At 39.3% G+C, this 25664-nt stretch overlaps 2 protein-coding genes across 8 annotated transcripts in view; one reads left to right on the top strand and one right to left on the bottom strand.

Moving 5' to 3' along the window:
• Window positions 1-13675, bottom strand: part of trip12 (thyroid hormone receptor interactor 12) — an 82566-nt gene extending 68891 nt beyond the window's left edge. For 3 of the 7 annotated variants that reach the window (XM_056239393.1, XM_056239395.1, XM_056239397.1), the window contains exon 1: window positions 13525-13674. The gene's annotated coding sequence lies outside the window, so the exon portion shown is untranslated. Of the gene's footprint in view, window positions 1-10758; window positions 10811-12740; window positions 12858-13524 lie in introns of those variants that run through there. The other 4 variants (XM_056239390.1, XM_056239394.1, XM_056239391.1 and 1 more) reach the window with 3 other exon arrangements.
• A 380-nt stretch (window positions 13676-14055) lies between these two features.
• fbxo36a (F-box protein 36a) lies at window positions 14056-21340 on the top strand. Its single transcript, XM_056239406.1, has 4 exons — window positions 14056-14151; window positions 14740-14848; window positions 14942-15114; window positions 21149-21340. The coding sequence occupies exons 1-4, from the start codon at window positions 14056-14058 to the stop codon at window positions 21338-21340; spliced, it is 570 nt and encodes a 189-aa protein (XP_056095381.1).
• Window positions 21341-25664: the final 4324 nt, after the last annotated feature.

The raw sequence follows: 25664 nt of genomic DNA, 5'->3' as shown, positions 1-25664 counted from the left end.
TCAAATCAAAACTCAAACTGATTTGCATTCAAGCCACCAGAAGAGCTGGCAAGCAGCTTGTAGGATAAAAGGTGTTGATATGCAAAGCGAAATCCGTTTCTAACCTTTATCTGAGGACAGTTTACAAAAGTACACATTATTGTTCATTATGCATTAACTGGTGTAAGACTGTGCAGTTCACTGATCTGAAAGTGTTATTCTCAGAAACAATGCTAAGAAACAGTTATTCAAAACGCTTCCAAAATTCTAATATAATATAATAATAAAATACTCAAGCAATGGGGTATACAATTTTGTGAATGACGGGTGTTTTAAACACCAGAAACCCTGCTGAGCTTTGAGTGGAAATCTGTGGGTGTTGATTTTGACAAGTGCTGCTATGAAAATCTTTTGCAACCTATACATAACTGGATATTTTCGTGAGTGACATACAAATGGAAATAAATGATCACTTTTAGCAGAAGCACACCTACATCTACAATATGAAATGTTTGGAGGAAAAGTGAGAATATACTGAGGGCTGGAACTAGCGATTATTTTTCCAAACAATTAATCAAACGTTAAATCTAACGGTCTAATCAAACAGTTAACGAAATGAAAGTGGAATGAAACCACGCTAATCGTTTAACACTGCGTGGACCGTTTATCAGCTCGGAGCAATAATAGTGCAGCACAAGCTTAGAACAGGTTTACACGCGCTCTCAAGACACCATTACTTCACTGCGCTAGGAGATCCAGAAAGCATTTGAATTCACCACAGAATCGCTGCGAGAACTAGTGGGAAGTATCCAAATTCAGCGCAGAATTCTCTGTTATAAAATACAGGTATCAGATCAAACACTGACATGGAAACCAGGAGAAACATTGTGCCATGAACGAACAAGTTTTAGAAGGTTTTTTGAATCCACAAATCATCAGCATTAACCATAGATTGAATGTAGTAACCAGTCCCTCCAGGATTTCACCATTTTTTTAATGTGATTTTTGCGATCAAAATGACTGATTTTGTGGTGGTAATTTCCAGAAATTTGTGGAATATTTTGCGATTTTTATATTTTATAATCAGGACATCACATTTACCATAATAGTATTATGTCAGATGCACAATAGTCATACATGACACAAATCACAAACAAAATGCATAAAGCTTGTTTATTTGGTCTAATCAAATTCTTTTTTAAAAATTGTGCTGTAGCCTATTGTTGTTGCTTGATTAACATTAACAACAGCAGGTAAATTAGGTTACTGTCACTTTAAGACCTACTACAGTAATGACAAACGTCCCAATCAGTTATTACTGATTGGTTTACGTAAATACTTGCCAAGATGAATATTTTGAAGTAATTGTAGCTATGTGTATTTGTTCAAGCGCTATAAAGAGAATTCAATATTCTAACTAGGCCGACAGGCGGTGACACGCAGTCAGTCAGTCAGTCAGTTACACACACACACACACTTGCAGTCAGAGACAGACTGTCACTCGACTGGCTGAAATGAGTTCTCTTTCACGGTATACTGCGCTTTTAATAATTATTTTTAGTACCATCGAGCATATAATACTTTTTGTTATGTCATTCAATCATGTTAAACGCGTTAATAAGTTTGCCGTAGGCTACTGCCTAATGAAAACCTGGGCGCTGAGAGGGCAGGAGAGACGCTTTTTCTTTCGCCATTTTTCTGACAGACCGCTCACAGACATCACGCGTGCGCAACATCTATTCTGTAATCTGTACCCACGTAAAAATGCATTGAAACTTTAAATTATAATCACCCAATTGAAATATCTCTAGTTAATTAATGCTTTGTGAGGACTTTTTTTGAATTTTTGTGATTATTTTGCGGTTAAATTAGGAATTATGCAGGATCGCAAAAAAATGCAACATTTTGTTGATTTTGCGTTGTATTCAGCGATCGCAGAATCGCGAAAAACTGGAGGGACTGAGTAACGCTAACTGTAACCGTGGCAGAAATAGTCTTTTTTTGTTGCATTATTCATCTCAGGGTTCATACAATCGTTTAAGAGTGAAATTCAAGCACTTTGAGGGCTTTCCAAGTGCTGTTCAGGTCTCTCCGCTTGCGCATTATCAACCCCAGGGTGATGACGGCGTAAATGACTGGTCATATAGAGCATACGGCACTCGCATTAAACAAAGTATAGGGGAAGCCAGAATGCGTATCTATCGACAGAAACATGCATACAAACATACTCGTGTCTGTTTTGTTTTTTTAAACAGATGCGTAGTCAGATTTTAAACGAACCACGGTGCAAGTGTGTGCTGAACGGTTACCGTGGGTGAAGAACAGTACGGTTCGATTCTTTACCGAGAACACCCCTAATATCGACTAATAATATGAAAAATTGTATCGTGATAATTTTGCCCTATTGCCCAGCCCTACTTATTAGAGGTTCATATGAGACTATTGAATAACTTTTGTGGTATAAAATAAAAGCCTACATTGCAACATTTGTCTAGTGTAGGGAGTTGTGAGATGGGGGGCAGGGATTTACAGACTCTTAGCCTGGATACATTTTTCTCAGGGCAAATGTCATTTTAAATATGGATGCTCCAGCCACTAAACATGTATCCTTGCAGGAGAGTGACATTTAAAGGGCATATTGCAGGTTAGAGGATCCAACGAGTCAATGTATAGAAAAATAATGTAGGAACTATATTTTCTTTAAAATATACTTATAAATATGCTACAGAAGCTTCTGGAGTCGTTTTTGTGAGAACATTTTACTTCCGCGTCTGAAAATGGCCGTGGCGGGCGTGACGTAACGGGCGGGAGAGCGGCCGATTCAAACAACAGGAAAACAATGGATCGCAATGACATTTCGGACGCTGAGGAAATACTTACTCGTATGACGGACCACAGCCATACAGTTATGAGCCTGCTATGCTGCCAAGAGAGCAGGGACAGGCCAGGATTAATGTTAGACAGAACGGTCAGAGACTAATTGAGTTGTGGTGTGAGGAGAACCAGTGGAGAACAGGACAGGTTTCTTGGTGAGAGAGACCAGTGTTAGCTTACAGATATATACACGTTCGCTAACGATACACCGTACTCACAATATTGTACAGATTATTACCATCGTATATCAGGCCAGCAGACATGAGTATGTTTAGGGTATATACTATTAAATGTATAAAAACTATACTTGAGTATATTTGTATTGTACTAAAAACATAATAAAATACATTTTTAATACATATTTTTTCACCTGGGTTATAACAAACAGTAGGGGTGTAACGATATTTGAACCCAACCGAAAAACCGCGATACACCACCCACGATACGTATCGCGATACTCTCATGGCGAACCGAACACGCCCCGCCCCCTGCTGCCCCGCCCAGCCCCGGCTCATTGCACCTCATGTGTTATGTGTACACAACGAATACAGGGCTGTTGCCTAACCACAATTAACCACATATAATCGCAATAAGCTCAGTGTTTTGTTACTTTTGATAATAAGCAAGGTGTAATCTTTCAAATTATGTCTAGTTGATCACGAAATGCAAACAATAAATGCCGTTTTGGCGCTCTTAGATGTGGCGTGACAGATATCACTGTATGCATGCGGCAGCGCGGAGCGCGATCATCTCTTCCTCAGTTACAGAATAAACATGAATGGACACCAGAAGGTATGTTGAAAGATACAGTATACTTACTGAAAGGCATCATAACTCGTGTAAACACTCAATCAGTGTTTCAACAGCGGAAATACGTCAATAAAACACTTAGTTTTTCACATAGCTTTATATTTACCTCAGGCAAGTCATTCAGTGTCCACAGCTTGCTGGTTTGCTAACTCTTTCACTAAATAAATGCTATATATTAGCCTATATATTATATTTTACTTAACCTGTTTATGATATCTTGATTATTTAATGTATGTTTAAAATAGTTGTCATGAAAATAACAGCAACTGTGTAAATTATTATATAACAATAACAAATTAGAGTAAAAACATGTTAATGCAAAAATTGCCTTATGTGCAGTTTACATGTTTTCATACAATTTGTTATTTGAGTGTGTTGATTATTATTATATCATTTAGGCTAAAAGTCTAGGCTCTGTTGTTAAGCTTTAATGTTATAGTAATGTGCAAGTAAGGGCTGTAGTTTACAGCATTAGCAGATCATTTTGTTATCCTTGAGAAACGTTTACTTGTAATTGAATTAATTTAAAGAGAAGGACACAATTTGTTCATTAAAGCACTCTTTAATAAAAAATAAAAGCAATTTTAGCTTTCGAAAGATATATAGCACCGTCCCTTTACTTGTTATGGAAACCTGTGGACTCTATGTCCTGACAGGCCGGAGTTTTTGCAACCTCCACAAACATAATAATTTACCATGACGATGATATAGTTAAATACAAAAACTACCGAAACCACACTGACTGACGGCCGCTCTCACTGAATACCAGCCTACTCTGCACTGAGCTGAGGCTCCCTGACGTGACGTAAAATGACGCGATGTTGAAAAAAAAAAAGCCGTTTTTACGAGCAGTCCAAGAAACGCTCACTTTATCTACTAAATTAGTGCCCTTATGTCGTTTTAAAACACTTTAAATCCTGCATTAACTTTTCATAAGGTATTTTCATACAAGGTTATATACTAATTTAGATTTTTTTTTTTTACCTGCAATATGCTCTTTAAAGGGTCATGAAACCCCCCTCTTTCAGCTCAAGTCTAGCTCACAATCTTTTTGAAAAATGCAACTTAAATGGGCGTGGATGGCTGTGAGAAGGGGTGTGGTATGGCCATCACTGTCATCGCCAGTATCCCATGCATATCGACTGTCACTAAAAGCAGTGGTAAAACGTGAGGAAATGCTAGATTTTTTTTATAGCTGGCAAAGTTAAAGTCTTATGAAATACGACACTTTATTATTGTCCTTTCAAAAGTAACTGAATGCCCTGCTATATTAGCCTACAGTAATCATAATTCTATTGAGAACATATTAATGTAGGCTACATGTATAATTATAATGTTATTATAAAATATATAGTTGTTTATATAGACACTATAAATACATATATTTGAAAATTATTAATTTTCCGCTTAAAAAAAACACGTTACGTGCATAGCTAGATCTACGCGCCCCCTGAACCCCCATAATAATGATGGCTCTGTGGAGGTGGATGACATCTCATTTTAGACACACACACACACACCTCTGAAGGGATAGAAAAGTCCTCGGGACTTGGTACCGCATCACTCGCAAGACGCAACCTGCATTGGTCGTCAACAAGGCGAAGTCCACCATTCTCCAATTCTCGAAGCTCTCTCGAGAAAAATGTTTGCGGCACACACGTTTAGATGTGACCGTGGTTGATGGAAAACCAACCGCCCAGAGCCAGAGTCTAGGCAGGGCAGCATCGCGGGGAAACATATTCAACCCAATTGGACTTTTGCACCACGAAAACAAACACTTGCGTGCGTCCCATGATTGCCTCTCTCATCTACTACGCGATATCACAGTTTGACATGTCACTGGAAAGATCCACGTGGTGTCATGAATAATTAAGAGACAGTGTCTTCTCATAGGATATGAAAACTCAGTCTCATTAATAATTATGAGACACCGATGAGTCATCAACGCACTCACAGTGCACTGCCACGTCACAGCCTGTGACGTGGACACGATGAAGATTTTAAACCCGGAAGACAAAAAAAACTGAAAAAAACTCAAATTTAACCATTTTAACCCTGCTATTAAATCTAACTGATGCTAACATTGTCTTCAATGGTGTTCAACACATATACCTCTGATAAAATCTCAGAAAATTTGGTTTGGGGTTTCATGAACCTTTAAGAGTGGAAGTTAAGGCAAGTAAAAGTTCTCCTTTTTCATTTCCAGAAGTAGTGAGGAATGAGACATACAAATGGAAAAATTCATACAGACACACATGCACAAACATTTCTAACAGAACATTTAGTGGTAGTCCAAATCTGTTGAACAATTTTCAAGGTGCCTTTGCACACAAATTATCACAATTCACACATTCTTGTCTTGTTTCTTAAAAACTCTACAAACTAAGTTCACACTGCAAAGACGGACATTTATAATAACCTACATAAAAACACTCCTGTTGTCTGAATTTAGGAATGTAGAGAGAAAAGGCTGCCAAAGTTTGCTATGGCATCCCACCCTTAAAGTGTCAAATAACTTGCTGAAGGCATCATGTAATCACTGCAGTGCAATCAAAGGCAATATTTTACAACCAATAGGCCCGGAGACTCAGACGTAACAAACTTAACTTCCCCAAGGACTTTACTGTTTATTCTATTACACAATCATGTTGAAGAACAGAGTAACAGACCACGGGTAACAAACAATGACGTAATGATCACCAACAAATTAAGTAATCATTACATCCATCTTGTGTGGTACACATCAAGATTACCATTATTTTGGTTTCCTGTATCATTTTATAATTTTACCTGCCTGTGTTACAAATGCGTTACATCTAAGGGTAGTTTCATCAACCCTCTGCAATGAGAGAAAATCCCTAGCATATGCGCAACAAAAAAATGGGTCTCATTCACTATTAACTGCATGGATAATTTCTTATTTGTACACACAGAACTTCTCACGAAAAATCTCTGCCTAATTCACAACACGTTTGTACGCAAATGAATTTGTTCTTAACCTTGTTCTGATGTTAGTGAATTTGGCAAGTGTGTCATTCTCCCCACTTCTCACAATAAACACCTTTTATTCAGACCCAGATTACAGACCTCTCATTAGCCAGCTGTATTATTATGCGTTATTCAGAGAAACGTTGCAGCTTTTCTAACTCTTTATTTTATTTAATAATTTTAGTCTATCATTTTATATATGGATTAGTACAATTAATGCAACATACTTCAATGGAACTATAATCATGTTAGGTTGAAATATAACTTCTTAACACGATTATAAGTACGTAGAGAGTAAGTGCTTTAAGCGTACGTGTGGTTTCAATTGTTTCTGAATAAATTTTATTATGAAATTTTGGCTGAATCGGTATTTGTCCATGAAATCATTCATTTGCACATTGCACGCACAAATTTGTGCGTACGGATGCTTAGTGAATGAGACCCTTTGTCTTTAAATAACCTGTGACTGTGCTAATTAAAAAAAAATTGCCTATCTCTATGCACCGTTGCTTGGCTGAGAGCGCCCTCTATCACTTTCTCTCACATGTGCATGTGAGAGAAAGAGAGAGGTTTACACATGCCACATAAGGAGAATTGACGCGCTAGATCTAAACGCAGGGATCGACAATAAGGACTGCACAATGGCCAAGAGTTGACAGAATGGTCACTGTCCTGATCGGGCCAGTGCTGCATCGACATGAAAATGTATCATTTGCACGTTTTTAAGCCTTGCCAATTTTAATCAATCAAGCGCAAGAAGACGTGAAAGAACTCAATTCGGCACTCACGCGCTGTGTGAGAAGTATTGTGTGCACACATCGGACTTGCGCACACAGAAAGCCGCGACTGACAGCATGCAAAAACTGAATAGCGTTGTCTTTCACGTCTTGTACTTGAATGGACAATTTCACACAAAATTATTTCAAAATGCCCGTCTTGGTGAGCATCCTAGTAAACAGTCGGTAAGTGAATGTAAACAGTCGACAAAGACAACGCATGTGTAACAGTATCAGTATATTTAGGATCCATGCATTATGTCTTAAAGTAACAGCAGTCAAAGACTCAGTGCAAAACAATCTATCACTGCTCTTGACTGAATAACATTTGTAACTAACAAAGATTCATCTAGATTTCGTTTATACAGTGAAGACTGGTGTTATTTTACATTTCAATACTTTATTCAATTGTTATAAGTAATCTGTATATAACAACTGTTAGATCTACACGAAAAACTACTTTCTTGTAGTTTGATTATTGGTTCTTATTACAGACTGTCTTTAAAGCAACACCAAGGAACTTTTCCTCAGCGGTCGCTAGGGATGGGAATTGATAAGATTTTATCAATATCAATGCCACTAACGATTCTGCTTATCGATCCAATTCTTTAACGATTCTCTTATCGATTCCTGATAGCACTGTGAGGGAAAAAGTAGTCTTTTTCGGGGGAAAAAACAAGTTGTTTTATTTGTTTTAAAGCTTACACTTGACTAAGCAAACTGTACTTTTTATGTAATAAATGGAACCTTATTGTAAAGTGTTACCGATTAGTTATACACCGATTAAACGCCCCGTGAGTTCAGTGTTGGAAAGATCAGTTGTTTTAACCATTCATTAAAACGAATCGGTTCAAATGAGTAATTAGTTCGCGAATTGGACGTGTCATTATCTGACGTGTGCTCGTTGTGTGATTATCCCGGCAGTTGGGACATCCCACAAGATGTGTGTCATCACAGAAAACATTTCATCACTGGATCGTTTTTTTCGTTTATTTGAAGTGTGATTATGTCAGCTGAATGTGCGGAACACTTTTCAGAGAAGATAAGGCAACGTATTTTAGCACAATTCACACCCAGCGGCAATTCAGGAAAAACAAATCTCCGAATGCTCCACAAAAAACTTTAGTCTCCCTACCTTACCATCGTGTCGTTTATTTTGATTAATACGTGCGAGGGAGAGAGGAAGACTGCGCTTAGTTTTGAGACGGTGTGAAGCCTACTTTCGCCTTGCTCCGAAGAGAGAGAGTGCGTGCGCGCGACCGGGGCTCTCTCGCTCTCTCTCTCTCTCTCTCTCTCTCTGCTCGATCAGTTTAACATGCGCCCTGTCACAAGCGCAGCGGTTCATCTACATTACCAGAGAGAGACAATTTTACTCACTGATCAAATAAGACTTTGCAGGACAAAGATTAGCTTTGGACGCGGTGCTATGGTGCTTGATAAAGGACAAAAGGGACAGAGCAGGAGCATCGATAAGAGGACTCGTTAACGTCGAGGGCATACAATATCGATGGATCGTAAAATTTAGAACCGGTTCTCGAGTGGAACCGGTTTTCGATTCCCATCCCTAGCGGTCGCCCTACAGGTTGGAAGCGGAATTGTCCATTACCGCTGTCGTAAATAATTTAGCCTTCCGCAGCCTACTGTCGCACGCGCACGCTCGCTGTTTATCCAGCACCGGCTTTGGAATCAACAATGGCAGACATCCCAACCTGCAAGAAGTCATTTCAGGGAGGTATATCTTGGTGACTGGATTGTTGACGGGGGGGGGTGGCGGCCCTGGCGGGTTGACTAGCTTTCGTGAGGCACACTCGCAAGGTCTCTCGCTTTCTCCCTCTCTGCCGTGCTCGCGCTATGTATGTTATGCGCGCAGTATGTTCTGTCTCGCATGCGCGCTCTAGATTCCGGCAGATTTGAACTAATTTGCGGGCATCAGGGAGACGCTATAGACTTGGGATGTCTGCAATGGCCATAGACAATTTGAGGAAGTGGTGGGGGAAGAGACGTATGCCGTAAAACAGTCGCGTTTTGTAGTTCTTTTTGTGCTCGGGTTACTACCCGAAACCCGAAGTTACATAGTGCGAGTAAAAGCGATACAAACCACGTCAGGCTATGGCAGACGTGTCATTTAACCTATTGTAAGTCGATGTACCATCACAAGGGTCTTGGAAATATATTATGAAGGTTGAAAAGTTCCATAGTGTTGCTTTAATAATGTTTGAAAATTATATTTTTTATTTACATAGAATTTGCTCATTTGCATTCCATGTAAAAAGTCTGGCGAGTAAAATAGAAAATTTAATAGCCAATGGCGACTCGAGCATCTGTGTGTCCGCAGAGGGTTGTTTATTATTTTTCAAAAAAAGGGGGGAAACTGTCTGAAAAAGCTGTTGCTATTCAAAAACACTAATTGTATCTAAATATTCAGTGGTCTTAAATACAACTCTCCCTACAATTTTGCTTGCTTGGCACTACCGCTGGGAGGAGAAACAAATGGTTTTAATTACTTTACCCCTGTTATAACTGACACAAGATCAGCTAAAGTAAACAAAAAATGGTCCTGAAGCCTGCTGAGAGACAGTATAAAGCAGCAAGAGGAACCCTGCCATACAGGAGATACAGTCCTGTCCTTCAATGTGTCCAAAATGAATAAATACTTTGACTTTTCATTTAGACGTTTCCCATTTATACATTAGGAATTGATTGGATCATGAAAATGGTTTCGGAGGTGATTAGATTAGAGCGGGTTTGAAAAATAAGTCAAAAAGGAAATTTGTTTCAGAGGTGGAGCAAGTCATCACATTCTAATGAAAGATAAAACATTTTTTCTTTTAAATAATGCACTCTGATGAATCATTTACAGTTTCCTTACACAAAACCAGGAACTATATAAAGGAAATGGGGTCAATTTTGATTTCATGTTGACTTTAACTGGGTGTTCATTTTGAATATATTAAAAATGGTAATTACCTAGGCTATAGTGTGTAAACTGCTTTCCTTAGTCAGTGGGAAGACCATTAAAACACTCAGGCAGAACCATCCTTTCTTCACAGCAAGCTTATTCATCTTGATACTGAACCACTAACATTCTATCCACATACAACAAATTTAAAGGCTACACATCTAAAGCACTTAAAAAATAAATAAAAAAAAAATAAATAAAAAAAAACACCCTCCCCTTCCCACGCCATAGGCTATATTCTGGATTTCAAGAAACTTAACTGCCAAACCAAGATTGTCAACTTCCTGTTTAACCCCAATCTTCACCACACCTGTCCCACACTGGACTCATCTTGTGAGCATGAAGGTAACAGCAAGCGCTATGCGAACTTACCGGCCGTGTGCAAATGCCCCAACCAACCAGCAGCCTAGGGCGACAAGAATGTGGACAATAATGGGGGGGGGAGGAGGAGGAGGAGGAGGAGGAGGAGGGGGAGTGAAAAAAAAGTTGATTTTAGTCAAATGTGACTAAATGATTCCATTAAATGACAAAGTAAAATCAGAGAAGAATTAAATTACAACTGCAGACTAAGGTGGCAGCCATTTTGTTCAGTAATATAATCAAAACTGATGCCAAATGTGATTCTTTGATATGCAAGACATTTTTGAAACACTAAAACTGACTGTAATATCATAAGAAAAGGGATGAGAAATACTGAATGAATAGGCTATACTTAATCACACTCTATAACCCCTATATGACTTTAGATGAGATTATAAAATGAGGCTCTAACCACATTCAGCAGCAGTGATAGGGATAGAACACATTTTAACTTAATAAACTAAGCTTGTTTCATGCATTACTACCATAATTGTGCCTCTCCTACTCATTCAATTGAAAAAGGTACAAATTATGTTCACTAATTAGGCTAGGCATTGTACAAACATCCCACAGATCAAGTATGCTGCTTTTCTATATATGAGGATAATAGAGATTTTTTTTTAGATGTTTAACGTTACATTTAAGTGTGCGTCATTAATATAAACAGTATTTATATCCATATCATTAATAAAATAATCTACACATACAAACGAAATTAACGTCCGAAGAGATCGTGACGCATAAAAACGGTGTCTAGGTCGTCAGCTCGCGAGGTTTTTAAAGATAGCCGTTAACATTCAAATATGGTGGATTTTGACAAAAGATATTATGATTTTTTGTTCAAACGAGCCTAAAGGCCTTCCTTCTCACAACGACAACACCACCATTAAAGCTACTTCGGCAAGCTAAGCAACGTCCACGACATTCAAACTACTAAACGTCAAATATACAACCCAAAACACAAACATTTACAGAACCGAACATGAAAAGCGCTAATTTCGACCATAACGCCAAACATTTAACAAACAGCTCAAAACATGTCAAACATACCCTGTGCAGTGAGCACACTACTGAGACTTCTAACGTTACTTCCCTAAAGAGAGGGTGAACTGTTGTCGACGATTAGAGTTGAATTCCTTCATATGACCATAAAAACAAAACCAACCCATCGCTAGATCCAATCAAGCGCAGTTTGCTGACTGGGGATTGTGCTGCCGTGTGTATTTGGACTGTTGACATGAAAATACGACATGATTATGAAGGCCGTTCTCAGCACAGGCCTGAGTCGATCCTTTTGTTTATTTTGCCCAGTCCATGAAACAAACTCCAATCAGCCTAGACACAGCTTACTGTCCTTACACAACCTAACCACACACAATTTCACCTCACAAAAACATACACGAGTTTAGTTATTTATAAATAAACAAAATACAGCATGATAAGTTGATTTTCGCACTCCAAGGCCTTACACACCGGTCTCGCGTTTTGTGGCCCTGCATAGGCGCTTTTGCCAATTCAAAACATCTGCGGTGGTTCTATGAAAATGCTTGGACATTCAAAACTACGTTGCTACGGTTGTTGTAAGGCACCACAGTGAACAACACACGATGGGTAGATAATTTAAGTGAAGTTAACGAAGTCCAGGTGATAATCACGATCAGCTAATACTAGCCCTCACGCTAGCCATGCTAAGTTAAATAAAACACTCAAAACCATCAGAGTATCTAGCCACTCACAAATTAACAACATTTTAAGACTGACAAACACCTTGAAATAGTTTTAAGCTTTGGATAAGAAAAAGGCCACGGTTTTGTGTTCAGCTGTCTTTGGTGCTAACGTTAACTGTTAGCACGGCTAAGCGATGCTAATCTGCTGAAGGGACGAAGCGTGACAAGCGATTATCAACAAATAACATGCATTAATTACAACAGCACAAAAAACATAGTATAATGTGACCATTCAATACAATAACACTAAAAAGAGGAAGACTGTACCGTCGCTGTCAGTATTTGGCCTACATATGGCAAAGCTAAAGAGCAAAGCCGGTCTCCTGTCGACGTGTATGCGGGCAAGATCAGGTCAAAGTGACTGAAGACGTAAACAAACTACCAGCACCAGCAAACTACACTAATCAACATTCACCTGAACACGACTGGATACAACAGACAAATCCACACTTGTGATGCATCGCAACTTCCTCATTTAAATTAACGTTAGACGTTTTGTGACATTACTAACAAATAAAGGAGAAATAGAGAGAAACTTGAATTCATTTCTCGTTACCTTCTAGTTCGTGGGCGAGAATATTATTTATTTTAACAGATCTCTAAACTGGCCCATCCCTTAAAAAACTAACAAAATCACCAGAAAATAAGTCGTCATATACATTGTGCTACTCAGATGCAGGTCTCATCATTATGGTTATAATGTCCTGAATATTTATTTCAAAGGGGATGTAAACGAGTCTCAATTCGCTCTCGATATCTCTCCAAAGTTATTAAAAAAGATTCGAGTGGCTCATTGTCTGTACCATCATACCAATGCCAAACAGTGAATATATAACACTAATACATAAACAGAAACAAACAAGGGAATCATGAAAAGGACTCGAGGGATGACAACTGGAAACCATTTTTTTCTTTCGTCTGGCTTTTCTCACTCATATTACACGGCTGCTGATTCACACGAAGGGTTCCGATGCGCATAGGACGTAAGACGATCCCCGGACATTGAAGTTAAATATATATATATGTATATTTTTGGTGTTATTGTAATTACCTATTTGTTCCAGTGTTGTAGTAGCTGTTAGACACAGTGCAGCAGCAGCAGCTTTACCTTCATCAGCTGAGCGACCTGCGAACTGCCGCATCACATCCGCTCCCACAGCGCTCTGTGCTTCCGCAACGCACTACTTCCAACACTAAAGAACAACGATTATGACAGCCGAAGCCTTATCAACCACTGCGACTACGAGAATAACGTTCATTGGAGCTATTCCGAACGGGTTGTGTCACCATTAACCCCGCGCTTTATGAGTGTATCACTAGTGCATCAGTAACGTACGTCAAGATTTCATAATATCAATCCGCCGGGTCGTGACCCCCTCAACACCACCATCTTAAAAAACCGTTCACCCTTACATCATGTTGTGTTAACTATTTTTTAAATTATTTTAGACGTATGTGTTTCTGTCAAGCCAGATGTGAAAATGTAAAAAAAATAAAATTAAAAAACACCTTTCTGTAAAAAAAAGTATCGTTTTTTTTGTATACCAGTTGTCATGGTAACAATTAAGCGTCCACTCCAAATATGGCATCTCTGCTGGATGAAATTCTGTTTGAAACTGCTGGACAAGGTCCACCTCCCTCTAAAGACTTCTACCAATTTTGTATCACACAAAAAGAGGTATTTAACTGTAGCCTACACAAAATGATAATTCAACTGAGATTACGAAGGGACAAATATTTAAATGTGGTGGTCAATTTTTGCTTTACGTTACCTGAATTGCAAAAACAGCATATTGTCTGTCATGTCTGACAAGCAAAATAGATTATCCTGTTAAAGTCAGCATGAAACAGAAGTTGCAATTGTCTTTTTTCCCTATTTGTGATATGTATATCGGAGCAAAACGGCTTCTCGAAAAAGAAAACTGTAGGGCGGGATTTGATTTTGTCCATCAGGAATTAATTGTGGTTTGATATTGGTCAATCTCATATGAGTGACAGGTTGTCCCGCCCTCGTGCCAGTGGTGACGTCATCAGAGAAGAGATGTCTCTGCAAGAGGGAGGAGAAATTATTGTGATTAAAGATTACGAGGGCACATGCATTTAAAAAAAAAAAATGTGCACGGATGAATCATTTATAATCATTATGTCAATATTCCATAAAAATTCTTTAACTTTAACATAACATCTGTCATACTAAGATAACAAAAAAAAACATAAATGTTTATATAGTCATATTAAGCGTTTCATAACTCTTTATTACCAACAGCTTATATGGAGATGGTGGAAGATTTCAGTCCGAACTGAATTCAGAGGGACAGCACCTGGAGAGATCAAAATGTTCCACCATGACTTTTTGAATGATTCAAAGTTGCAGGGTAACAATCCAGTCTGAGTTATTCTCCAGCTTTACATTTAAATATGTGATCCGACTTGTAATCATGTTTTGTGAATGCTATTCCTGATTTTAGAGCAGTTAGCTGTGGTGTTTGGCACCAGGACTCTGGAGTACACTTTGGCTTTGTGTCAAGGGCATTTTGACTACCTGGAACGCTTACCTGACCGGCTGCTCCTTAAAATCCTTTCCTACATGTCCATTCAGGACATTGGCTGTCTCAGCCAAACCTCAAACAGGTTTAAGAAGGTTAGAACAATACTCTGTCCCTTTCTCTGTTTTTGTTGTTGTTGTTGTTTAGCCAAATGAAGGTTTCATGTCTGTCAAATAATATTTTACATGGTAAAAATGTAGGGATTTTTCTATATTTTGAATCTGTTTTATTATTACTGATCATTGCTAAAGAAAACATCACTATTACTATTGCTCATAACCCCAAACACTAAGTAGCCTATTAAAGGGATAGTTCACCCAAAAATCAAAAATAAGTCATTAATTACTCCCTCATGTCGTTCCAAACCCGTAAGACTTTCGTTTATCTATGGAACACAAATTAAGCTCTTTTTGATGAAATCTGAGAGCTTTCTGTCCCTCCATTGACAGCTACGCAACTGACACTTTGACGCTTTAAAAAGTTCATAAAGAGATCGTAAAACTAATCCATATGAATTGAGTGTTTTAGTCCAATTTTTCTGAAGAAACTCAACTGCTTTACATGATGAACAGATTTAATTTAGGCTTTTATTTACATATAAACATTGATCAGTGAACATAAACAGAAGCTCAACTGAACCTGCTTGACATTCGAGAACAAACCTTGTTGGTTCTTGCAGAAGCTCAAACGTGCTTCGTAACATGAGAATGAACCTAATTGGTTCTTGCAGAAGCTCAAACGTGCTGCGTGACAGATGAGAATTAATCTCATTGGTTCTTGAGGAAGCTCAAACACACGAGAATTAATCTCATTCTTTCTTCCAGAAGCTCAAACATGCTGCGTAACACACAAGAATGAATCTTATTGGTTCTTGAGGAAGCTCAAATATGCTGTGTAACAAGGGAATTAATCTAATTGGTTCTTGCAGAAGCTCAAACATGAATCGTAACACGAGAATGAATCTCATTGGTTCTTGAGGAAGCTCAAACGTGCTGCGTAACACACAAGAATTAATCTCATTCTTTCTTGCAGAAGCTCAAACGTGCTGCGTAACACACGAGAATGAATCTCATTGGTTCTTGCAGAAGCTCAAACATGAATCGTAACACGAGAATAAATCTCATTGGTTCTTGCGAAAGCTCAAACGTGCTGTGTAACACGCGAACGAACCCCATTGGTTCTTGCGAAAGCTCAAACTGTTAGGAAACGACTGGAAGCAAACTGCAAAAATAAAGTCTTTTATGACAAAACTCAGAGGTACTGGTCAGACACAAATAACACAGAGACAACAGCACAGGGCGAGTGACGCAGGGACCTCGATAGGAAACCGGGTGGTGGTGATGGTCAGTGGTGATAATCCAGTCCGGGAAATGTTGAGAGTGCAACGGCAGTGCAGACACGGTGAACAAATCCAGACGACGAAGACCACGAAGAAGACCACAACGAAGACCACGACACGGAACAGGAACCAACACAGGAACATACCAAAACGATCTGACAACAAGATATATCAGTCACAGAGAATATATAATACTAATCACATGCACACACATAATCACGAGACATGAAGAAGGCAGAGAATTGAAAAACCGTGACAGTACCCTCCTCTCTAGGAACGCCGCCTGGCGTTACCTGACTCCCTTACCTGTCGATTGTAATCATCGATAAGAGAGTGATCCAGGAGGTCCCTAGCAGGTACCCAACTTCTCTCCTCCGGACCATAACCTTCCCAGTCCACCAGATACTGAAATCCTCGTCCCCTCCGTCTCGAGTCCAGAATACGGTTAACCGAATAAGTAGGTTCCCCATCTACGAGACGCGGTGGAGGGGGAACCGGGACTGGCGGACTAATGTGAGAATAAAACACGGGCTTGATCTTTGACACATGAAAAGCGGGATGAATTCTCCTGTTGGCAGGAGGTAGTTTGAGTCGGACCGTCACCGGACTAATGATCTTGGTGACGGCAAATGGGCCAATAAATGTGGGAACTAGTTTTTTAGAGATGGAGCGCAAAGGGATGTTCTTGGTAGAAAGCCACACTTTTTGACCAACGACGTATACGGGAGGTTTCGACCGGTGGCGATCGGCCGTAGCCTTGGTGTGTGCCCCCACTTGGAGCAGAGTCTCGCGGGCTCTGGTCCATGTGCGGTGGCACATCTGGAGAAAAAAGCGGGCGGAGGGGACCGCGACTCGGAAAAACAGGTGGCTAGTGAACCTAAGCTACCTTCAAACGGAGATGGACCCGTGGATGACACTGGTAACGAATTATGAGCGTACTCCACCACCGCCTTCGAGAACCGGTCCACTACGGTCAAAACGACCGTCATACCCTGAGAGGGTGGGAGGGCGGTGATAAAATCTAGGGCAATGTGGGACCAGGTTGGAGTAACCCATCTGGGGGTCGGTTGGAGGTCTTACCAGTGGCACAAACCGAGCAAGTCAAAACAAACTGCGGATGTCACGAGCCATTAATGGCCACCAAAATCGTTGCTTGACCAAAAAACTGGTACGATTAACTCCTGGATGACAAGCTACGTTGGAACAATGCCCCCATTGAATAACGTCAGACCGTAACTCCTCCGGCACAAATAATCGGTTCGGTGGACCCCCAGGCGGAGGCGTTACCCCTTCTAAGGCTGTCTTGACCTTTGATTCGACCTCCCATGTGAGTGTGGAGACAATTAGGTTATCTGGTAAAATGCACTCGGGAGTAGACGGGCGTTCGGAACGATCAAAAATGCACAATAAAGAATCGGGTTTGATGTTTTTAGAACCCGGGCGGTACGAAAGAGAAAAATCAATATGTCATCCAGGTAAACATATATGAACTGATCAACCATATCTCGCAGCATGTCGTTAACGAGTGCCTGGAAGACTGCTGGGGAGTTGGACAGGCCAAAAGGCATGACCAAGTATTCAAAGTGCCCCCTGGGGGGTGTTAAAAGCAGTCTTCTATTCATCCCCCTTCCTGATGCGAACCAAATGATAAGCATTACGTAAGTCCAACTTAGTGAAGACTGATGCTCCCTGCAACCTCTCGAAAGCTGAAGACATCAATGGCAAAGGATAAGTATTCTTTACCGTGATGTTGTTCAACTCTCGGTAGTCAATACAAGGTCTCAGGGACCCATCCTTCTTACCCACAAAGAAGAACCCCGCCCTCGCTGGAGAAGAAGAAGGTTGGATGAACCCTGATGCTAGAGAATCAGAAATGTATTTCTCCATGGCCTCCCTCTCTGAGACAGAGAGTGAGTTTAACTTACCCTTAGGCGGAGACTTACCTGGCACTAAGTCTATGGCACAGTCGTGGGGACAAGGTGGAGGGAGAGAAGCAGCACGGGACTTACTGAACACTTCCTTCAGGTCCTGGTACTAGATGGGCACGTTAGATAAATCCCCTGCCTCCTCCTGAAACACAGAAACAGGTACAGATGGACAAGCAGAGACAAGACAAGATTCATAACACGGAGTACTCCACGCTAAAATGGAGTGTTGGTGCCAATCCACCCGGGGGTTATGTTCAGTAAGCCAGGGGTGGCCGAGGACTATGGGTGCTAAAGGTGAGTCCATGAGGAGAAATGGTATGTCTTCAGTATGATTGCCAGAGGTGATGTTCTGTGGTGTGTGATGTGGTGTGTGAAATACCAGGAAGTTCTTGTCCATTAAGTGCGTGAACAGATATCTTGTGGGTGAGTGAATGAACCGGAATGCCAAGTCTCTGAACGAGCTTACTGTCAATGAAGTTCCCCTCTGCTCCTGAGTCCAGTAAAGCTTGACAGGTGTGAGTGCCGGTTGCCCATCTAAGTCTTACCGGGAGGAGCGTGGATGATGGGTGATGAGGTCTTTTCGGCGGAGATCCCACCTGATAGTAGCCTCAGATTTACTATCGGGCTTGGCCTTTTACCGGGCAGGTGTTACTGAAATGGCCCGCTCCCCCGCAGTACAGTTAGAGTCCTTGGGATCTCCGCCTCTCTTTCTCCTCCCGGGAAAGCCGAGCCCCACCCACCTGCATGGGCTCGTGATCGTTGGTTTGGCTGATGTTTATCTCTTGCGAATCCATCCGGGCGATACTGCGATTGATGAACTCTTCCAGACTGTTTGTGGATCCTCCTGCTGCTTTCATAACTGGTCAGATCGTTATGTTCGGAAACGACTGGAAGCAAACTGCAGAAATAAAGTCTTTAATGACAAAACTCAGAGGCACTGGTCAGACACAAATAACAGGGACCTCGATAGGCAACCGGGTGGTGGTGATGGTCAGTGGTGATAATCCATTCCGGGAAATGTTAAGAGTGCAACGGCAGTGCAGACACGGTGAACAAATCCAGACGACGAAGACCACGAAGAAGACCACAACGAAGACCATGACACGGAACAGGAACCAACACAGGAACATACCAAAACGATCTGACAACAAGATATATCAGTCACAGAGAATATATAGCCGGGATGAAGTGATATCAGCTGGCGCTGAATAATCAGCGGAATTTAGAGGCCGCGCCCACACAGACACACACGCTAATCACACGCACACACATAACCACGAGACATGAAGAAGGCCGAGAATTCTAAAACCGTGACACAAACGTGCTGCGTAACACGAGAACGAACCTCATTGGTTCTTGCAGAAGCTTAAACGTGCTGCGTAACATAAGAATTAATCTCATTGGTTCTTGCGAAAGCTCAAACGTCCGGCGTAACACGAGAATGAATCTCATTGGTTCTTGTGGAAGCTCAAACGTGCTGCGTAAAACCAGAATGAATCTCATTGGTTCTTGCAGAAGCTCAAACATGCTAACATGAGAATGAATCTCATTTGTTCTTGCGGAAGCTCAAACGTGCTGCGTAACATGAGAATGAACCTCATTGGTTATTGAGGAGGCTCAAACATGCTGCGTAGGCAAGGCAAGTTTATTTATATAGCACATTTCATACACAATACCAGCGTAACACGAGAATGAACCTCATTGGTCCTTGCAGAAGCTCAAACGTGCTGTGTAACACGAGAATGAACCTCATTGGTTCTTGAGGAGGCTCAAACGTGCTGCGTAACACGAGAATGAACCTCATTGGTCCTTGCAGAAGCTCAAACGTGCTGCGTAACACGAGAATGAACCTCATTGGTCCTTGCAGAAGCTCAAACGTGCTGCGTAACACGAGAATGAACCTCATTGGTTCTTGCAAAAGCTCAAACGTGCTGCGTAACATGAGACTGAACCTCATTGGTTCTTGCAGAAGCTCAAACGTGCTGCATAATACAAGAATGAATCTCATTGGTTCTTGCAGAAATGAAGATCTTTTTGATGAAATTAGTTGACAGCTACGCAACTGATACTTTGATGCTTCAAAAAGTTCATAAAGAGATTGTATAATCCATATGAATTGAGCGTTTTAGTCCAAATTCTTTAAAGAGACGATTGCTTTAGTTTGCTTTAGTGCACAAACGTGCTGCATAATACAAGAATGAATCTCATTGGTTTGAGGAGGCTCAAACGTGCGTAACATGAGAATGAACATAATTGGTTCTTGCAGAAGCTCAAACGTGCTGTGTAACACGAGAATGAACCTCATTGGTTCTTGCAAAAGCTCAAACGTGCTGCGTAACACACGAGAATGAATCTCATTGGTTCTTGAGGAGGCTCAAACATGCATAACACGAGAATGAACATAATTGGTTCTTGCAGAAGCTCAAATGTGCTGCGTAACATGAGAATGAATCTCATTGGTTCTCGCACATCAAGCGAACATTCTTGAGCTTCATATACCACCACTGATGTGTGAGTTGATGGATTATACAATATGTGAAAAAAAGCCTAAATTCAAACTAAAGCAATCGTCTCTTTAAAGAATTTGGACTAAAACGCTCAATTCATATGAATTATACAATCTCTTTATGAACTTTTTGAAGCATCAAAGTATCAGTTGCGTAGCTGTCAACTAATTTCATCAAAAAGATCTTCATTTGTGTGAAGATGAACAAAAGTCTTACAGGTTTTTTTGAACGACTTGAGGGTGAGTAATTAATGAAAAAATATTTTGGGTGAACTAACCCTTTAAACTTTGTGCTAAAGAAATTATAAGAGTGTGATATGTGTTTTTATGTTAATGTAGCCTACATGTGTGTCCAGATATGTAACTCAGAGGAGATCTGGAAGCAGACTGTGATGGCTCATTGTGATATGATAAGTGAAGACATGGAAATGCTGGCGAAAGCCATGGGTTGGAAGAACATCTTCTTTAAGTTTTATTACAAACAAGAACATGGCAACATGGCCTGTCCTGCAGAGGAAGAAGATAAAGCCAATACTGCATCTCCATGAGCTATTAAATACAACTTTCAATCAACAGGACAATTAAAACGATCTCAAAGTGTTCATTAATTTACTACTTCTGTCTTTTAATGCTTGCAGTTATTGATTAAAGACTAAGTTTATGAAGCATTCAAATGAAATCCTATGCTGAGTGCCAAAATATGAAAGCATTACTTTGAAATTATTAATGTATGCAATACATTATTATAATGTTTTTATTAGTAATTCGTGAAATTCGTAATTCGTCTTTTTGTTTAGAACATGATCGAATTATTCACCCACCAGACACCAGTATATCAGCACGTCTCTGACTGTTTGGCTCTTTTCATTAACTGCAGTGTGGAAAGTGACCAGCAGATGGCGCGCGTTAATAAAGTGAGTGAATGTGCAAAACCAATGCACTGTCTTTCACTGTAGATGGTCGAAATAAAGTATCCCTTATTAAACATAAAATCACTTAATATGATCAATTCCTTGCTTTACTTCCTTATTTTAATTGTAAGTGGTTTTGAAACGGAAAGTCTTAAATATATATTTTTTAAGATTACCTAGTTATGGAATGTTCTTTTTTTTGTTTTAAAAATAGGCTATACAACATTCAAAGGCAGTCAATTTACACATACAGCTAAATAAAAATACAATTCACTGAACTTACATTGTCAGTGAATTGGGGGTAAGTTGTCACAATAGAAGCTGGTGTTTATTAACATTGATTTGAGAAGAAATATATTTAATTTATATTTCACTTTTATTTCAAGTAAAAAAACAAGCCTTCCACAAAATATTTGCATTGAAAAATATTATAGGTCATTTAATGGCTTTTCAGCACTGAGAAAACTAAATGAAACATAAAGGCCTGCTTCACAAACAGGGCTTAAATTGAGCCAGAATTTGGCCTTAGTTCAAATAGGGCATTTAAGTACCTTTAATAAATGTGCCTTAAAAATTACTGGGGTGCATCTTGAGACAAAACAATGGCACTGACATATTAGGATATGTCATGGCAATTTTCTTTCAGGTAAAACTGCTCAAACATGCATTTTAAGGTTTAAGCCTTCTGAAACCGTGTTATTTTTTTATTTTTTATATATTTTTTTATCTTTCTGCAGCTTGTATCACTCGGCCAGTAAGTGGTGACACGTGACTGTCTCACTGAGTGATTCGTTGAACAATTCTCTTCAACCTCTTGATTCATTCGAAACAGCACTCGGAGACGCAGCGGTTGATGTAAGTTACTTAATAATAATGTCTTATTTATCGAACTATAAAAGTAATCATATTCACAGTCTCGTGCTGTAGTAGGCTACTGAATATTTGCAGGGCTGTGTTTACAGCCAAATCTGCCATGTTGATTAAAGTTACCACTCATTATCGTTTGATAAATTGCAACACGTGACAAATTTGCCGTTTGCCTTTTCAGTTAAAATTTCTGGTAAAATCTTCATTATATAGCCTAGTCTACTCTGTCAATGTTTTTTTGTGATTACTTGTTCACCCAGCAGTTATATCATAAAAAAATATGATACTGGGGATGTATTTGAAGGACACACACACACACACACACACACACACACACACACACACACACATACTTGTTTTTGCTACGTTGTGGGGACTCATGACTAGAAGGTGACACGTGGGGACAGCAATTTCTAAATACAATAAAGCCATCATTTTAAGTCAGAAGTGTCTGGGGGAATTTTTGAATCCCAAAAATCAACTTTATTATCATAAATTCTTAATTTTAGAAAGCTTAATATTTGTCAGGTTTTTCTATTCTGGTGGGGACGTCCCCATTGTGTCTTACCACAAACCACCACTGTGTGGCACTATTATGAGTTATCTGTAGATTAACGATTTTTTTACACAAATTTAAACCTGTACCAGATTAACAATAAATATTAAGTTTAGATAATCATTAAAGAATTGTTTAAAAGGGAGAATTGTCTATATTTATATTTGTATGGATTTTTACTTCATTTTACAATTCACTAATTCCCTATATTTGAATAGACCATTTGTATGGATGTAAAAAGTGACAACAGCCTCACCTCACTTCCTGATTAACAGGAATCTATTTTTCTTCAACTCTGAGAATCTGAAAAGGTCCACATTTTGATAAATAAGACAGTCATGTTGTATGACAAGCAGGAAATGGTCATGGGGCATTGACCCCACGGGTATAATTGTGTTTGCTGAATAATGATCTGCGCATACTGGAATCAACTCTGAATTAAAACAGCACATGCCTGGCATTCAACAGGGTTGCGAAATATACTGCTATTTGTGTTTTTCTTATTCGTAATACTACAAATTTGTCACGTACAGAAACCTGGGAAGCCCCATGAGTCCAATATGTATTAATTCGTTGTGGAAAAAATCGCCAAACAATACAAAACAGTCTTTAAGCAGTGAGGATGATTTTGTTGTCCTCTCTCTTCTTAAAAAGAGAAAAAGAAAAGAGGAAATCTTTTATCCTTAAACTCAACACAAAACTGTATTATCTATCTGTATTATCTATCAATCTGGCATCTGTATGTCTTTATATCGGTCTGTTTATCCATCTATATTTTTTATGCAAGTGTGCCACAATTTTGGGACCACACCGAATTCTTTTGAGTAGAAGACATTTGACGTAGAACCCCCATAAACTTCCCCAAGAGAAGTTTGGACATTTGGGCTATTACAAAAAAAAACAAGAATCTATGTTTTCTTAATGCTCTTGAACATTTATTTAAGTACCAGTGTTTTCACTTGAGTTTTGAAACACATTTTGAACTTGTTGCCCAAACAGAAAATAAACCCCCATCTAGGTAAAGGACTTTTACATTTTTCGCTTTAAAGCATACGATTTTTAACATAAAATTTCACCCCCTCCCAACTTCTCCCCTGAAGTGCTGCTGGTGACCTTTCAATGCACTCCATGCATTGGGCTTTACCAGGAACCTTCCCAGAGTGGATGTTGTTCATCAGAGTGTTTTCCACAGCCTGGATCTCCTCTTTAGACCACTTTCTCCGTGGGTTTTGTGAAGATACTGAATAAAATAAAAATAAATATTAGTAATTGTGATTGGGATAAAAGTTATTTTTATTTTATTCCCACACGACATGAACGTGAATAACATATCAAATAAATACATGGTCTTTGTTTTTTCTCTCATTTCTTTACAGTTTTATACATACATGTTTGCTAAAATCTAGTTATCATGGTTGAAAATGTGACAATATTTAGGCTTTATTGGTCTTAACCATAAAATACTGCTTGGGAAATTGAAGAAGTAAATTCTTTTCTTTACATGTTTAAGCCTTTAGAAACTAAACATTTTAGTTATAGGACCTAACTAAAGCTGCCGCACCCCACAGTGTTTTCTTCTTGACAAATTGTGCAGTCTTTACAGTCTTTATCCAGGGGGGGGGGGGGGGGGGGGATTTAATTAAAAAATATTTTTTTTATTTGATGGGGGAAGTTTAGACTTTTTTTTTAATTACTTTTATCTCCTATATGCTCACTCATTGCATTTTTACAATGGGGTATTTTTGTTCTTAAGAATTTATACAACACAAGGAAGCTTGATTTCAATCTTTGAATTAAATTGAAAAAAAGTAGCACAAATAAATACAATAGAATAAAGATACCTATAAAGAGAAAAGTTTTTGCTTAGGTCTGACACTAGTATTCAGAAATACTACAGAGACTGAATAAATTAATCAAATGTAAAATAACACAGGGTAGTATTTTAGTCCTGACTAAATTAAATACATAGGATATTAATCCTGATTCATTAAAATTAAAGCTATGTTTTGTTGTTTTGACAACCAAATTACTGACAGACTAGACATATGGCTGCTGTCACTGTGAGCTCGTGCACAGATCCTGTAGTACCAACATTATACGGTCACGTGCGATGTATGCTTATTAAGACATAACCGAATGTGTTTAGAGGATACTCACCAAGACCGAAATTGACATGATTTTCGCATGTTTTTGACTGTTAAAGTGATATAATCCACGAAAAATAAAGTTTGTTACCCGTGAGCTGTTTGTGAGGCGGCTTGTATGTGTGACGAAAAAAAACCCGACAGAAATCTCGACAGCGCACAAGTAGCCTACCGAATAGTTTAAGATCACGTGAATGTTTAAACTGGTGAGACTTAAGAAGACGTAAGAAGCCTTTTCTAGCTTTCTTATCATTCCCTTTCAGTAGCTGACTACATACCTGCTGAATCTGAAGGTGAAGCACCATTTCCAGTCTCATTTTCAGAGTCTGATCCATCACAGTCCATCAGTACTTTCTCTATAAAACACAGTAACCATACAGATAAAATTAATAGG

The sequence above is a fragment of the Rhinichthys klamathensis genome, unplaced genomic scaffold (genome assembly GCF_029890125.1).
Source record: "Rhinichthys klamathensis goyatoka isolate OS25496 unplaced genomic scaffold, OSU_Roscu_1.1 h1tg000561l_1, whole genome shotgun sequence".
Taxonomy (NCBI): domain Eukaryota; kingdom Metazoa; phylum Chordata; class Actinopteri; order Cypriniformes; family Leuciscidae; genus Rhinichthys; species Rhinichthys klamathensis.
This window is presented reverse-complemented; position numbering and strand designations above follow the sequence as displayed.

Bases quoted from the DNA above. Each gene is read 5' to 3' on its own strand.
- fbxo36a (XM_056239406.1), top strand. From the start codon at position 14,056: ATGGCATCTCTGCTGGATGAAATTCTGTTTGAAACTGCTGGACAAGGT. The intron at 14,152-14,739 runs GTATTTAACTGT...TATTACCAACAG, and splicing joins TTTGTATCACACAAAAAGAG to CTTATATGGAGATGGTGGAA. The intron at 15,115-21,148 runs GTTAGAACAATA...ATGTGTGTCCAG, and splicing joins CCTCAAACAGGTTTAAGAAG to ATATGTAACTCAGAGGAGAT.